The sequence below is a fragment of the Myiozetetes cayanensis genome, unplaced genomic scaffold, assembly GCF_022539395.1.
Source record: "Myiozetetes cayanensis isolate MyiCay16 unplaced genomic scaffold, myiCay2020 scf7, whole genome shotgun sequence".
Lineage (NCBI taxonomy): Eukaryota > Metazoa > Chordata > Aves > Passeriformes > Tyrannidae > Myiozetetes > Myiozetetes cayanensis.
In genome coordinates, this window is record NW_026087964.1 from 45,686,991 (window position 1) to 45,701,783 (window position 14,793).

Consider the following 14,793-nt stretch of genomic DNA (forward strand, 5'->3'; position numbering starts at 1 on the left):
TGGGAAGGCATTTTACAGTCTTCCTAAGCAAAATCAAGTTCTAGCTTTCCATCACAAATTCTTCTGAAATTGTACCTATCCTTACAATTGTGCATTAGAACAGTCCAATTAAAAGTTCAGAGCTAGACTGACAATTTCATCAAAGTCAAGACTTATAGGCAAATTTAAGGAAGTAGGTGGATTTTATCTCATAATATCCATAGTTTTATGAGACTGACCTACCCTTTTGCTTCACTGCTGAGTCTCTCCTCATCCAGTCTTTGACTTTGTATTCACCAGCAAATGAAGGAACCTTGCCATACATTTCATATATAGATGTGCCTTAAGACACAAAGGCTGTGCACAGTATTGAGCTGTTGAAGTTTTTCACAGTGGAAGCTATCAGTAGTTGCCTCAGGTGCACATAAAACACAAGAAAATATTTAATGTCTCACCTATCACCAGAACCAGGCAGGTGCAAGAGCAGAGAGCCGCCTGAAAGCAACTTGTCTATGTGCTCTTAAAAACATAGAGCAACAAAATTTTTACACGGTCATCTATAGCCAAGTAACACAAAATTGTGAACTCGTTCATGATGAATGATGTGAGTTTACATGAGGAGCCTGTGATGGTACCATCAGCTCCTACCTTCTGCCAAAGCATGGCTTGTGCCTGTGGCTCCACAGCAGGACACAGCAGGCTTCTAGAGGAACTGAAGTCTCACTTCACTGCTGTGGCAGGCAGGAACAGCCCTGGTACTGTGGTAAACTAACACTTGCAGGCTCCTACACAGAGCTACACTTTGGATGGCAATGTCCCCAGCAGCACTGAGCTCTGGAAAGCATGTTCTTCTTTTCCTCCCACCACAGATGACCTACATATCAGATTTGTGTTCTCACTGGAACGACACATATCTTAATACCCTTGGAGTAAACATGTGCCTCCACCCCCCCAGGATTTACAGTCAGAGAGATGTGAACAGACAGGAAAGGCTTATCCACTCTTCCATTCTGTAACTAGAACCTGGTCATTGAAGCACGAATTTGTGATTATTTTCTAACCAATTACTTACCTGCTTGTGGGATATTGTCTAAAAAGCAAGTGATAGGTCCTTTCTGGACAACCTGTTTATACTTGGTTTTAATGCTACTATAGCATGGTAAATAACAATTCTTGGAAGAGAAAAGTATTAGGCAATCCAGGTAACATCTAATGCACATGACTGGCAGTTGTGTAAGCCTTCAGTTTTCTTCCTGACTCACAAATAATTTCTGTATCTTAATAAATTTTTTATTATTTTAATTCATCTTTGCTAGGCAAACATCTTTATGTCTGCAAACTATTTACAGTATGCTACGAAAATACTGCAATTATTAATTCATTGAAATAATAAGAGAAAGTGCACACGCTCATCACATTCAGAACATGTAATACAAAGTAATTCCACCACCAATTACTTGCACATTTAAATGCTGGTGGAATTCAAGTAACTTTTAAAAATATCATCGTACAATCACTAAAGTAACTGCAGAAATGGTATCTGCAGCTCAGCTGCAAAAATTCAACAGTGCCAATTACTGATCAAATATATCCAATTGAATGGGTATTTATCAGTAATAGATTAACCAGATTCATGTGTACGTAACAGTCTCGGCATGGTACGTTGCTGCTCTTAGTTTCAAAGTTCACATATGAACTTCTTTTTACACTGCACACGAGGTTTATGAATGAAGTCTGATCGCAAGAAGAATTTAAGTGAAAATAAGGTAAGTGACACAATATGAAATTAATTTAAGTATTTAAGGGTAGACTGCTTACAGGACAAAAGGACAAATCTTTGATTGTGATTTTAAAAAGGATTGCATGAACGCATGTCCACCCTGACATGTTATTACGCTACAGAAAAAGTAAGACAACGCACATCTAAACTGATAAATAACTGAAGACAACCATTTCATAAGGTGTTTTTTTTAAAAGGAAATTGATCATTGAAAAATCCACAAAAATTGCACTGTGAATTCAGTAAGGAAGATTATCATGTACAGTATTCAATGTTGTCCGTAACAAAATTAGCATATTACTAGCTCTTGCATGTTTAGCATTATACTGAAATTGTTTCAAAAGTTTGATTTAGGCATGGCTTTAATTTGAGAGAGAAAGCTTAAACTGCACAGCAAGAATCTAAATAAATTAATCGCAGGAAACCCCAGTCCAAAATTATCCATGATTTCTCTATAAATACCTAAACATAGAATCTTAATAAAAAAATTTTTTCTGAAATTTGGATGTCATCGAAAACTTAAAATGAACTACCAAGTGCCACTATGGTTTTACCTTTTGAAACATGTCTGAATTTATTTATATAGCCAATATCCCTGTTAGTCGATCAACACCAAAACACCTTCAGATACTGGATTAGAGAAAAGTACAAAGAGAATGAGAGGTCTTATTTGTGAACAGTTAGAGTAACTGAAAATTATACCTAGCTAACTCTTCATCCACCAGTCTATGCTTTTATTTTCCACTAACTGAGTTATTAAGTCTGTACAGGATACATTTTAAAAATCTCATTTTCATATGGGATTAGAAGCTGCAGCATGGGCTATTTCTGCTCTTTTTTTTTTTTTTTTAATGGACATACTTATTATATTTATCTGCATCAGAAAGCCCTTTCAGATTAGTCTATTTCAACTTCACTGGTAGCCGATGAAAGACATATTCTAAGCTGTTCCCCACTTTGAAGTGCTCCTTTAAAATCTACTTCTCCCTTATTATCCATTTTTTTCCCCACAAGAAGTAAATATTGACATCCTGAAATGTGGTCACTTAATAACAGCAGCACTTATTTGTTACTATTCTCTTCTTCCTCCCCTAGTTTTCCTCCTTTTCCTAGTCTATTACTCTCCCTGCATGGCAACACGTTTTCCACAGTTGTTTCCCAATTCCTCCCTTGTCTGTTGCCGCCTCTTAGCTCTGTCTGCTTTGCTTGTTCCTAAATCTCTTTTCACATCATATTCTTTCCTAGCTCTTCAGTTTCTGCCAGTGTAGGAGTGAAGCCTGTTAGGTTGCTTTTCTACCTGTGACACCTTTCACAGGGTCTTCTTATTTCTCAGCAGCAGACTGGGAAGGACAGCGAAGATCCATCCTTGGATCAGACAGAGGTGTATGTCTTGTACTAAATGTTATTCTACAACACAATCTTGAAAACATTTTTGTTTGTTTATTTGTTTTGGGCTTAAATTATCTGAAACACCTTATTTGTACTTCACTTTGTGACAGGTTTGTGGATAAAAGCATAGACAATGGCAGACACCAATGAGATGACAATCAACCTTGTTGTCCTTGGAAAAACTCAGACTGGTAAGAGTGCTGCTGGGAACAGCCTGCTGGGCAGCTCAGACTTTGAGAGCCGTGGCTCCCCAAGCTCTGTGACTACATGCTGTAGCCTTGGACGCAGCTGCCTTACTTCAGGGATAACGCGAAGAAATGGCTGTGAGCTGGCTCTCCGCGTTCGAGTACTTGACACTCCAGGCTACCCTCACACTGCTCTGAGCAAGGAGCAGGTGAGAGACATGGTGGGATCAGCCCTGGCACACCACTTCGGGGAGGAAGGCCTGCACCTGGCTCTCTTGGTCCTGCGGGCTGACTTGCCTCTGTGTCCGGATGAAAGTGATGATGCAGTTCAGTTCATCCAGGTAACAAGAAAATAAACAGAAGCCTCTGCCCTAATGGCAACTCTTTTACCTTCAGGTGACAATAGCTATGGAAGAGTTGACTGCAAAAATAAAATAAAGAAGCGCAGATGAAAAGTGAAACACTTCACAGTGCAGCAGTCGAAACACACCATTCTCAACTCCAACACCGTAGCTACATTTACTGCAATAAACCTGAGAAGAGAGAGGCAAGAACTGCTCTCTTTTGTAAGTGGGGTTGGCACAAAGGAATTTAGGAATCAAATTTACCTATCGAAGTAAGCTGTTCTCTCAGAATTACAGTTCATGCTTTATCATGATGGATCTAGCTTGCTCAAGAGAATTATTGTTTAAAGCAAGCAAAAGTCAGTTACTGCACTCTCCAAAGCACCACAGCAGAGAGCAAAGGGTTGAAAATCACACAAAAATCTGACCTGGGACAAGGATGATCAGCTCAGTCCTGCATTATTACTACTGTTGTATCTATTAAAGAGAAAATAACTAGGGAGCTACCATAAACTTATTCAGGCTAAAGAACATTAATAGCATAACTGACTTGAAACAAATATTTTGAAGCTCCTGGGGGAATTCTTTTTTTTCAAGTAGTTAAAGTATGTAGGGAGACACAATGAAAACCAAAGTCTTTCTTTTCACTTGGAGATTTCTCATTACCATGCATACACATCTTTGAAGAGAAAAAAAAAGGCCAACAGATATATTTGCATTTTCAGATGAACCAGGTTAGTATGACTTACTAAGAAACAAAGGTTTTCAGTTATTGCCAAAGTCTGCACGTTACACCTTGCATCTGTCTTACACTAATGAATTTTCTAAATATCTATGACTGGAAGGGACTTCTCAGTCCACCAAGTCTTTTTCACCTGTTGCAACTGATATTATCTAAATATACAATACATACATAGATAAAAGTACCCTGGTAAGTAAATATATAGATGAAAATACGGCTTTCAAAATGTGTTTGATTTGCTCTCCTCTCTAATGGTAGGCTACTCACTTTTTCAGTAGTTTGACAGTTAGTTCTAATTTCAACATACGTTAATTCTTCTTTCTTATAGGCCTTCTTTAGGCACTGGAAGTAAGTGCACATTGCTAGGTCACATCAAGCTTCTCATTCACCAAAAAACCCCTCACATCCTCCTCAGGGCTGTTCTCAATCCATTCTTCACCGAGCCTGTATTTGTGCTTGGGATTGCCATCTCATGTGCAGGACCCTGCACTTGGCCTTATTGAACTTTATGAGGTTTCCTGGTTGGTGAAAATAATGTCCAGCATAACAATGTCCTCATCTCACTGGTTCCTGTATATTACCATTAACGCATTCCAGGAATCTGGAATTTAAAGCCCAATCTCTTACTCATATTAAAATTTTCTGTACTCATTGAAAGAAAAGCAGTTTGTTCTCTCCATTCGGCTTCATCAGATAAACCACAGAAACTGAAGACAAACTTTCTTGCCCATTATTAAGGTTGATGCACTTGATTTGTGTTTTTCCTGAATTGCTGGGTCACAGCTGGAACTGCAGTTCGTGTTACACAGAAATTCATCATTTATTTTTTCAACAAAAGGTGATTTGGTGATTTTTTAAACAATTTTTCGAAGAGCTATAAAACTTGTAGAAATACAGCTATGTGGCAAATACTGATTTAAAACTAATGTGTGACATAGCTAAACAACCATTTTTCCTTATTTACATGAACATTTTTTAACTGGAAAAATTCTACTAACGTGTAGTTAGAGAAGAGAGAACTGCCAGTACTGCATGGCCAAGCATTTCCACAGAAAGTGAATGTTAAAGGAATGGTGAAAAAAACCCCAGATATTTCAGCAACTCAGATAGCACAAACTGGATTACTGCCAGGAAAAAAAAAAAAAAAACCAACAAAAAACCAAAATCATGTAACTAGTCTGTTAATGTACCAAGTATATGAAATGGGAGTGGGGAAAAGGAACAAGAAGAGATAACTATTTAAGATTTGTTTCTCATTACAGAAACTTCTGGGTCCCACATGGAAGGATTTCACTGCAGTTTTACTTACTCATGCAGACAAGGCAGAAGAAGCTGGATGCAGTGAAGAAACATACTTGCACAGTGCCTCAAGTACCCTGTTGTCACTTTTGAGCTCAGTACAGCATAAATACATTTTCCTAGACAACCAGAGGACCATAATTAAAGAGGAAAGAACCACTGTCCTAAGAAAGCTCTTGAATTTTGTAAGACAAAATAATTATCAAGTGCTTTCACTTAAAACACAGCAAGGAATAAAATAAGCTTTCAGGTGCTCATTTGTCTATTTTCTATGGTAGGTAACATTTAAGAGGAATAAAAAAGTAAAAGCCATCAGTTGGAAAACTCCACATTCACACAAAATACCTTTGAACACACAATTAGAAATATCTCTTAAGATTACCAAACCACTTGCCTTTCATATAGTACCTCACACTACTGCATCCAAAATCCTAGCTTCAGCCACAAAATTAGAACAAGTTAGTGCTCTAAAATCACACCCTTAATACGTATGTAGTCACAAATGAGATTTTGCACTACATCAGACTGTATGTTCCAGCTCACATAAAATAATCATCTGGAAGAAGAAAAAAAAAAAAAAAACAACCCTAAAAACGAACAAGTTCAGACTGTAAGGGAACCTCTTTTGCTCAATTCTTCAAGCTTTCAAGAGTTCCTCTGAATTCCGGAATTTCCTCTGAACTTCTATCTCTATTATGAGCTCTCTGGTATGAAAGCTAAGATTTATCTACTGTAAAAGCAGTTCCTTACTGTGATTCAAGATTAGTTATAACTGAGTTTTTGAACTTCAAGGATTTTGTTTAATAAGACACTATTGGATATGTAGTTTACAAGGCAGATAAAATGGCTTCCATGTGCCTAATGCTATTCAGCACATTTAAAAGAACTAATTACTATTGCTTATTCCCAGATGCATGAAAAACAGTTTACAGGCACATACAAAACTCATTTGAAAAGGAAATCTGTTCATCTCCTCTTTTACACGTTTCTTTTAATTTTGTATCATTGTCATTTTGTTTTCTCTCAATTTATTGGATGAAGTTCAAAGCCTGAAAAATTTAGAGAGGTTAATATTTTTTTGTTTCAGTAGTTAAAACAGCACTTACTGTTTCAATGGTTAGACAGTAACCATTTGCTTAAATATTATACACCAAAATATCTGAAGTATCTCTAAATAGCTACTTAAAAGGGTTATTTTAAATTGATCCAAAATGTTTATTTTCATATTTTTAGAAGTCAGAAGTCAAAAGAAGTAATTTGAGGCTATTACCCTAGCAACATGACTATTTGTACAACATTACTATGGAATAATTATAATTGTAAAAACTGAAGAAGCTCTTTCTGTTAAAACCAAAGCATCTTTTGTATAAAGTATCATTGCATAAAAACCACATTAAAACAAAACAAAAAAATCAATTCATTTTATACCTGTTTGAGCACTGGAAATGGATTTTTTTTTTTTTTTAGTATTGGACTAGTTCCAGCTATCTATCTGTTATTCATTATTTCTTAGTTCTACCTATCATTTGGGATGAAATACCTAGGTGGACTACATAAAGAACAATTTTAGCAAAGCGGCAGCTCTGATCTTAATGGAATTGTAACGCCTTAGTTGTGGGACATGAAAGTACGCCCACTTGTACATCTTAGGGCATGAAGCACCATGGTTTAATCTTCCTGTTACAAGTGTTGGCAGACTACAGAGATAACACAGACAAGAACGAAGGTGCAAAGGCTTATAATGTATATAAAAGCTGCTGAGAAGAAAAGGGGAAAAACTATTGTAAGGTGACTAGAAGAATAAGGACAATTGTGGTCTTCACTAACCTACTGATAGCACTGCAATTAGCACAGAAGGAACACGGCAGAAATTTTTCCTTAATGAGATGCTCTTGCTTCATAGATCCTCTGCACCTTTAAGGTGTCTAGAAAATATACTTGTCTATCTGTAGCCCAACCACAAACAAGCCTTGGCAATTAAGTTATGAGCGCTGTTGACAACACATAACCTCAAGGAGAGTAAGCATGGTAAATAAGTCAATGGTCGAAATGTTGGGGGAATAACACATTCTAGATCTCTGGAAAAGGAGTCAAACAAAAAGAGTCTCAGCCATGCACTTCATGTTTTTTATTGTGCTTGCATCACTTTCCATTTCAACATCTCAAAAATTTTCTAAAAACCATTTAATTTATTTAATTCCGCTGTTTGCCATGGTCTCTGCCCTGCAGACTCCTTTCCCTTTCACTTCAAACGGAACTCCTTTGTATGTAGCAACACACTGGTCATTGGTATGAAGATCAGGTTGGATTTGCTCCCAAATCTTCTTCTTGGGATTAAGCTCCCTCTCAGGATCTCCTGTTTAAAAACAAAGAACAACCTAATAGCACACAACTCAGAGTAAGAGCTCTATGTATGTACACATCTGTGACAGCCCACAGAACATCAATGCACACACTTTTAAGGGGGGGAATATTACTCTTGGTTCTCATAATGAAAACTTTAATTGGAATCAGGAATTGTCTAGAAAATGTCTCCAGAACTTTCTCAAAATGTTAATCTTTCAGGGGAAAAAAGGTTGTAACAGACCACAAACACTCTCAAAAGGAAGAAATTAAGCCATTGTTAGTTGTTAGTTTTCCGTATTTACTACAGACCAAAATAATTGCTAAGAATTAAGTAGATGAGGACCACAGAAACACACTACTCACCAAGACACAGGTTTGTCAGCATCTTAAGTTTAGGAAATAATGACTTTTTTATAAGCAATTAGGTGAATTTAGTAGATGTCCTTACAGTGGAAAAGTATTGAACTTAGACAAGAATAGTCCTGGGGTAGAATAGAGACTTATAATTTTAGCCCCAAGTTTCAACACCATTCTGCTATTTTTTGTACTATTTGATGACACATTCTGGTTCCTAAAATAACCAAAGCAGTAGAAGTTAGCTAGGGTTTCAGGAATTATGCCCTCAGTCTCTATAAGCCTCAGTTTCCTGCTTTCATGTATACACCATGATAAGAGACCTATGCCCTTGAGGTATTAACAGTCTAACTACATTAGCAAACCTGACTATTTAAGGATCTATAATGACCACAAAATGCAGGTTTCTTCTATTAATGTTTGGAAATACTGTCAACAAATTGGACAGCATAGTGACATATTAAATATTTTTCCTAATTTTAAATATGCATGAAATGCAAAGTGTAGAAATGAAACAACTAAGCTACATAACCTTTCTTGCTGCAAAGATACTGAATAAATTGCCATCTGCTGACATAATTTAGATAAAGCAAGACAGCCAATTCGCTGTGCTATTATTTTCTGTTCAAAGGTCAAGCAAACTTAATATCTTAATTCTAATACAACATAGATTCTACTAAAGAAAAGTATTCCATTAAAAGGTTATTGTTAGGTGCTTTTGACTTGTGTATCACATGGGCAAGACAAGTAACAAACCCCATAAGAACTGTTTAAATATAATTACAGCACATTTAAATGCTGAAAGGGATCCCATGCTATTTCATTGTTGTTACACTATATATTTTTACTTGCTTGGAGTGGCATATTGGCACCATTCTGCCTAAACTATAAAAATCTAAAGTTCTGGAACAAGCAAGAATCAAAAACCAAATCCTGGTCATCATATCCTCTCAGATCCTCTCACAGGAAGAGCTCTCCAAGTGAGCAGCACATCAAGTACTCTCACATTCCACTACGCAGTGCTCCCAAAGGTTCAGGAAGAAAAGCTGCAAGGCTACAGGGATTTTAACATACCTGTTTCTAGTAGCTGGTTGAAATTCATTATTGCTTGGTGTATTCCTGACCGACTGGTCAACAAATGGTTAAGTGAACTACTCTCACTCCAGCCTGCCTTACGCCTTATTGGCATTTATTTCTCCTTTAAATGTTTTTAGTGGCTCAGTCTCTTCACACACTTGCAAAATGCTTGTAAAATTGTCTTATTTCTTCCTGCAGATTGGTCTAACTACCGTAGTTTCTGTATCTGCAACTTTGCAAGAGAAGCAGACCAGGCCAGATTTTTCTGTGAAGTAAGCTAGCATTACCAGAGCAGCATTCAATAATGCAGTCAACTTATTTCACTACCAGAGAGTACTTAGTATTTCAAAGAAAAATCAGTAATAACATTAACAATTATCTCTATATAACATTTATAATTAATATTAAAACTGAAGAAATTGAAATAAATCAATTAAATAATGACACTATTCAATAAAAATTATTAAATAAAAATTATGAAATGCTTACAATTAATTGTGCATTTTCACAAAAATCCTGCTCGATGCTCAAGTTCATGAACAAAGCAAATGTGGTTTTAGACCAAAGTGAATGCATACAAACTAATAAAATCATTAAACAGAATGCTAAGTAATCCACTGTGCATTTTCTTTCCCCTCTTCAAAAATAAAAAAAAACACATGGGTTTTTTTCATTAAGAAAACCCCCTGACTTTTATTATAAAAAACATGCTTTGGATGTTAATAAATTTCTTTGGAATCCTGCATCAAGCTCCCTTGGGATCTGTGGTGAGCTCATATTAGATTAGCAAAGGCACCGATTTTAAATACTACCAGAGCTTTAGGCTGTGCATTTTCCTATGCCTTCTCCTCACTGCATTCCTTGTTCCCAGAAAATATTCTTTAGAAGGGTTTCTATAAATAAAATAAATTGAAGCTTTTAATAGCTTTATGAGCTTCCCACGCTGTTTACATAAAAAAGGCCAAATAGAAGGTCCCAAATTTTATTAAATATGTCATTCAGTCTAGCAGTTTCAATATTACAAATCAAATTCTCATAATAAGCAAGAAACCTCTACACTTTGTTAGCTCAAAAACTACTGAAGGAATGTATCTCAGCACAAGAAGGGGCAAAAGGACGCAGTGATGTGTGACTTTATGAAAAGTTAATGCCACTTACCCCACTGTGGATTATAGCTATGAAAGTCATAGAAAGCATCCATGCACCCAAGCTTTGATTAAAGAAACCTGCTAACTACAGGCTAACCATCAAACTCCCAGTTTTACCCTTTTTTTCTTTTTTAAAGAGATAGTAACTAAATTGCCAGTGATTCTCAGACAAGAATGATAATTTAATTATATAACTTAAATAACAGATTTTTGGTTCCTGTGACAAAGCATCAGTTGTACTGCTATCAGAAAAAGATTTCACAGTTAGCTTTGAAACAAGTATTAGTGCTACCTTATGGCAATTACTGAATAGGAGGTTATAGTATCTATGGACATACAATGGAATAATTTTTCTATGGTTTAAAAATCAGACCTCTTCTGCTAACTTTGAATAAAAATTTTTTTACTAAGAAAGATCTTAGTAAAAAAAAAACCACAACCACCAAAAACACAACAGATCTTGAAGATTCATACACTAGAGCATGAAACAATGTTAAAGTTTCACTGAGGGCAGAGACATCAAATAAACAAACGAAAAAGAACACTCCTCCAGGCAACAGCATTCCTTATCAAATCACTCCTCTATAACACTCATGATGATTCTAGGAAAACCCTCCAGTTGCTGCAGAAAAGTTAAATCAGTTTGAAACAAGATACCATTTTTTTACTTTGACTAAAATGGCCAAAGAAAATTAGTCTGTATCTCATGAATATTTTGTATGGTGGAGAGAGAAGGTTTAAAAATAACTGGATTCCAAGCTGCTTGATAGACAGCTGTGTGTGTTTTAGAGTTGCTGTAATTGTTGCTGCTGGTGCTTCTGTTGCTTCATAGGCTTTCATACTTCGAAGTAATAAGACCCAGCTGTTCTATTTTAAGTTCAAGCTCTCAAACTGAATCTTTACACTTTAAAATTACTCTTCTAAAAAATTTGGTTGTTATGGTTAGAAAAATGGTTAGAATTAAGCAGTGAAGTTAAATGACATCTGACATAGTAAGGAGTCTATTCTCCTCACAAAACTATCAGTGAAGTGCCAGATGGTCTTTAAGTTGAGAGCAGCTAAGAAGGGAGATTATAGCACAGAAAAGGTGAGTAGAAGATAGAGACAGAACCCCATCAAAAATTTAGATACAGTTTTCCAGTCTCTTAACAAGTTTCTTCACCTCAGCAATAAAAGAAAAAACCCAAACAAGCAAACAAAAACTGTATCAAAGAACGGTGTTAACAACAGTAACATGCAGTACCACAAGTAAACAAAAATAAAGTTTGACAGAAGCAGATGTCAGTGTGATTTTCTAAGTCTCCATCCACCAATGCTTTTTTTTCCTTGTATTTGCTAACTCAATTCAAGATAATAAAATCACAAGTCTTAAAATTATTTGAAGTTAAGTTCTATGTAAGTAGGAGACAGATCACTCCACTTTGTACTATTAAGCATTAGGTATATTTTCAAAGTCAGTTATTAGTTTTAATCTCACATCTATAACTTTTTGCTGAGTAGCTCTTTACAAAACATTAGGAAACAGCTGCCATATTTCAGACTACAATCTATAGCCCTGAATATATACGTTTTGCAAAGGTGTTGTAAAAGACTACATTTGCCACTGGTCACGGCTCCATATCTTTGGCTCCCTGTCAGAAGGGAACTGATATAAAGCATACAAAACCTGACTGCAGGTCATAACTTCAGAACTAGTACAATTTATACACAATCTTTAGCTTATTCTATGCCTTTTAAGGATCAAAATGTCAACTCAGTGTCTGTACACCTTAACACATGGGAATAATTTCGGTGAAATGTTTCTATAACTGATTTGCTCCAGGAAAAGCTTTTTGCCACTGTAAAAAAAAAAACTAAAAACAACTGGAGCCAAACAAGTCAAATACTTTGATAAAACTTACCTCACTACTCATGTGCAAGAACAGATATGCTGGTGAACTCACATACTAGCACACAGTGCAAAATAGCACTACTACCTGCTCTCACATTACTTTCAAATGCCAGGTATACAACTTACTCGAGATACAAGTTTGGAGTAAGGCTACATCTTAGACAAAAGCAAACAAAAGACCCTCCACCCCTCAAAAATGCCACATGCCCAGGTTAACTCGTGTATCATTTTGCAGGGTTTATGCTTTATGAATGTTTACTCTACAATTTGATGCTCTCTCCTGCACATCCATTTCCACAGCAGCAGAAAGCATGCGTGTTATCCCTGCATGTAAAAAAGGTCACACATTCAACATTTAATCTATCTTTACTAAAGATATATGGTAACTACTAGAAGTTATGAGTATTCCTACAATTTAGTCAATGCAACTGCTGAAGGCTTTAAGATCTCAGTATAGCTTAGCCATTCTGCATCTCAGCTAGCAAGCTCGGTATATTTTTAATATAGGAAACTAAAACTGAAAAAAAAAAAAAAAGCTGCCAGACTGATTTCCTTCTTAAATACAGTATTATTTAAAGCACTTTTAATTGGAGTATTACATCACACCAAGCTAAGGTATGCTTCCGTTTCACAGACACCTTACGTAGAGCATTGCTTCCTTTATCATACTCCAACCAAAATACATTTTTTAGAGTATCACAGTTTCACTCACAAGAAGCTTAAAAATATCTATATGCATATATATTTATGAAAGGTATTTCATGCAGGTATTTCACAGGTTTCACAGAACATTCTGAGTTGAAAGGGACCCATAAGGATCATTGAGTGCAACTCAAGTGAATGGCCCATACGGGGATCAAACCCACAACCCTGGCGTTATTAGCACCATGCTCTGAACAACTATTCTCAGGGACGATGTTTAACTACAGAGCTTGCCAAGAGGTTCATAAATAAGAACACTGTTGTACAGTTAGAAATTGTCAGAGGTGCAATAGCTTTAAAACATTAATATGGTTCTAGGCCTAAAATAGAAAGCTACACCATTTCTCACATGTGAAAGCCAACTTTTGAGCAACAAATTCATCTTGAAGATAAATACTTGGTTGATAAATGCACAGACAGACAACTCCACCCTGTATGGGAAATACTGGGAATTAGGCCATTTTTAAAGTTAAAGTGATGCAGTTATCCTGACCAGAAGAGCACTATTCATCAAGACTTCTGTGATCCATGTTAACAGTTGACCTGAGTAGGTCCAGGCTTGGACTCTGCTGCACAAATTCCTAGAGTGCAGGGTAAACCCAAGCACCTGATTGTAACAGAGGAGCCTACAGGCAGCTCCCACATGGTACCAGCAACTGAGCTACTTGTATATCCTCACCTTTAGGGAACAGAGAAGCACCAAGTTCTCACATGAACTTCCTTTCTGTTTGATAGTCACAATATGTAAGAAAATTCAACAATAGTTCAAATGACCAAAAGGGGGGAAACTCTCCTCATGGACAGGTAGTGCACAGCTTGCTGTATGTGCACTCACAGAATCAACTAGGTTGTAAAAGACCTCCGAGAACACCAAGTCCAACCCTTGACCAACACTGCCGTGGTTACCAGATCATGGCACTCAGTGTCATATCCAGTCTCATCTTAAAAACCTCCAGGGAGAGTGAATCCACCACCTCCTTGGGCAGCCCATTAAAATGTCTGTATACTCTCTCTGTAAAAAATTTCTTCCTAATATCCACTTCCCCTGGCAGAGCTTAAGCCCGTGCCCTCTTGTCCTACTGCTGATTGCCTGGGAAAAGAGACCAATGCCCACCTGGCTGCAACCTCCTTTCAGGTAGAAAGGAGGTTGTATCTGTGCAATATAAGATTATTTATAAGACTCCCTCTTTTCAGACTCAGCTCTAATAAACAGCATTTGAAGTGACACTTTACAGAGTCTGAGTGCCCTTCTTACTGGAATCCTAATAAACCAGCACCTCCTGATGAAAACACCTATAACCATTATAAAAATAATAACTGTGCTAACAATACAGCAATGAGAGGCTGATCAGCCAGCATCCCTTTTAAACTGTGATAATAATGAACTGGCATTCATTGGCTAGGAGGAAGCATTCATCAATATGCTACACCTACGATGCTTGAGTTCTCAAAACACAGTCAGAAAGTAATAATTTCCTAGTCGAGAGCGGGGTGGAAGAAGTGGGAAAAAGTATGAAATCATCTTTTGAGAAAGTTTAAATTTGATTAAGTTCTTAT

General features: G+C 36.7%; 2 protein-coding genes across 2 annotated transcripts in view; one reads left to right on the top strand and one right to left on the bottom strand.

Moving 5' to 3' along the window:
* Positions 1-1,667: 1,667 nt before the first annotated feature.
* Positions 1,668-5,971, top strand: GIMD1 (GIMAP family P-loop NTPase domain containing 1). The gene is made up of 3 exons (XM_050337642.1): positions 1,668-1,745; positions 3,259-3,674; positions 5,682-5,971. The coding sequence occupies exons 2-3, from the start codon at positions 3,282-3,284 to the stop codon at positions 5,958-5,960; spliced, it is 672 nt and encodes a 223-aa protein (XP_050193599.1). The 5' UTR covers positions 1,668-1,745; positions 3,259-3,281; the 3' UTR covers positions 5,961-5,971.
* A 1,860-nt stretch (positions 5,972-7,831) lies between these two features.
* AIMP1 (aminoacyl tRNA synthetase complex interacting multifunctional protein 1) overlaps positions 7,832-14,793 on the bottom strand; it is a 38,363-nt gene continuing 31,401 nt past the window's right edge. Inside the window, exon 7 of the mRNA XM_050337641.1 lies at positions 7,832-8,074. Coding sequence (XP_050193598.1) covers positions 7,908-8,074 — 167 coding nt within the window. The 3' untranslated portion in view covers positions 7,832-7,907. The remainder of the gene's footprint in view (positions 8,075-14,793) is intronic.

Coding starts and splice junctions, on each gene's coding strand:
- GIMD1 (XM_050337642.1), top strand. CDS start 3,282: ATGGCAGACACCAATGAGATGACAATCAACCTTGTTGTCCTTGGAAAA. Junction 3,675..5,681: donor ATGCAGTTCAGTTCATCCAG/GTAACAAGAAAA, acceptor TTCTCATTACAG/AAACTTCTGGGTCCCACATG.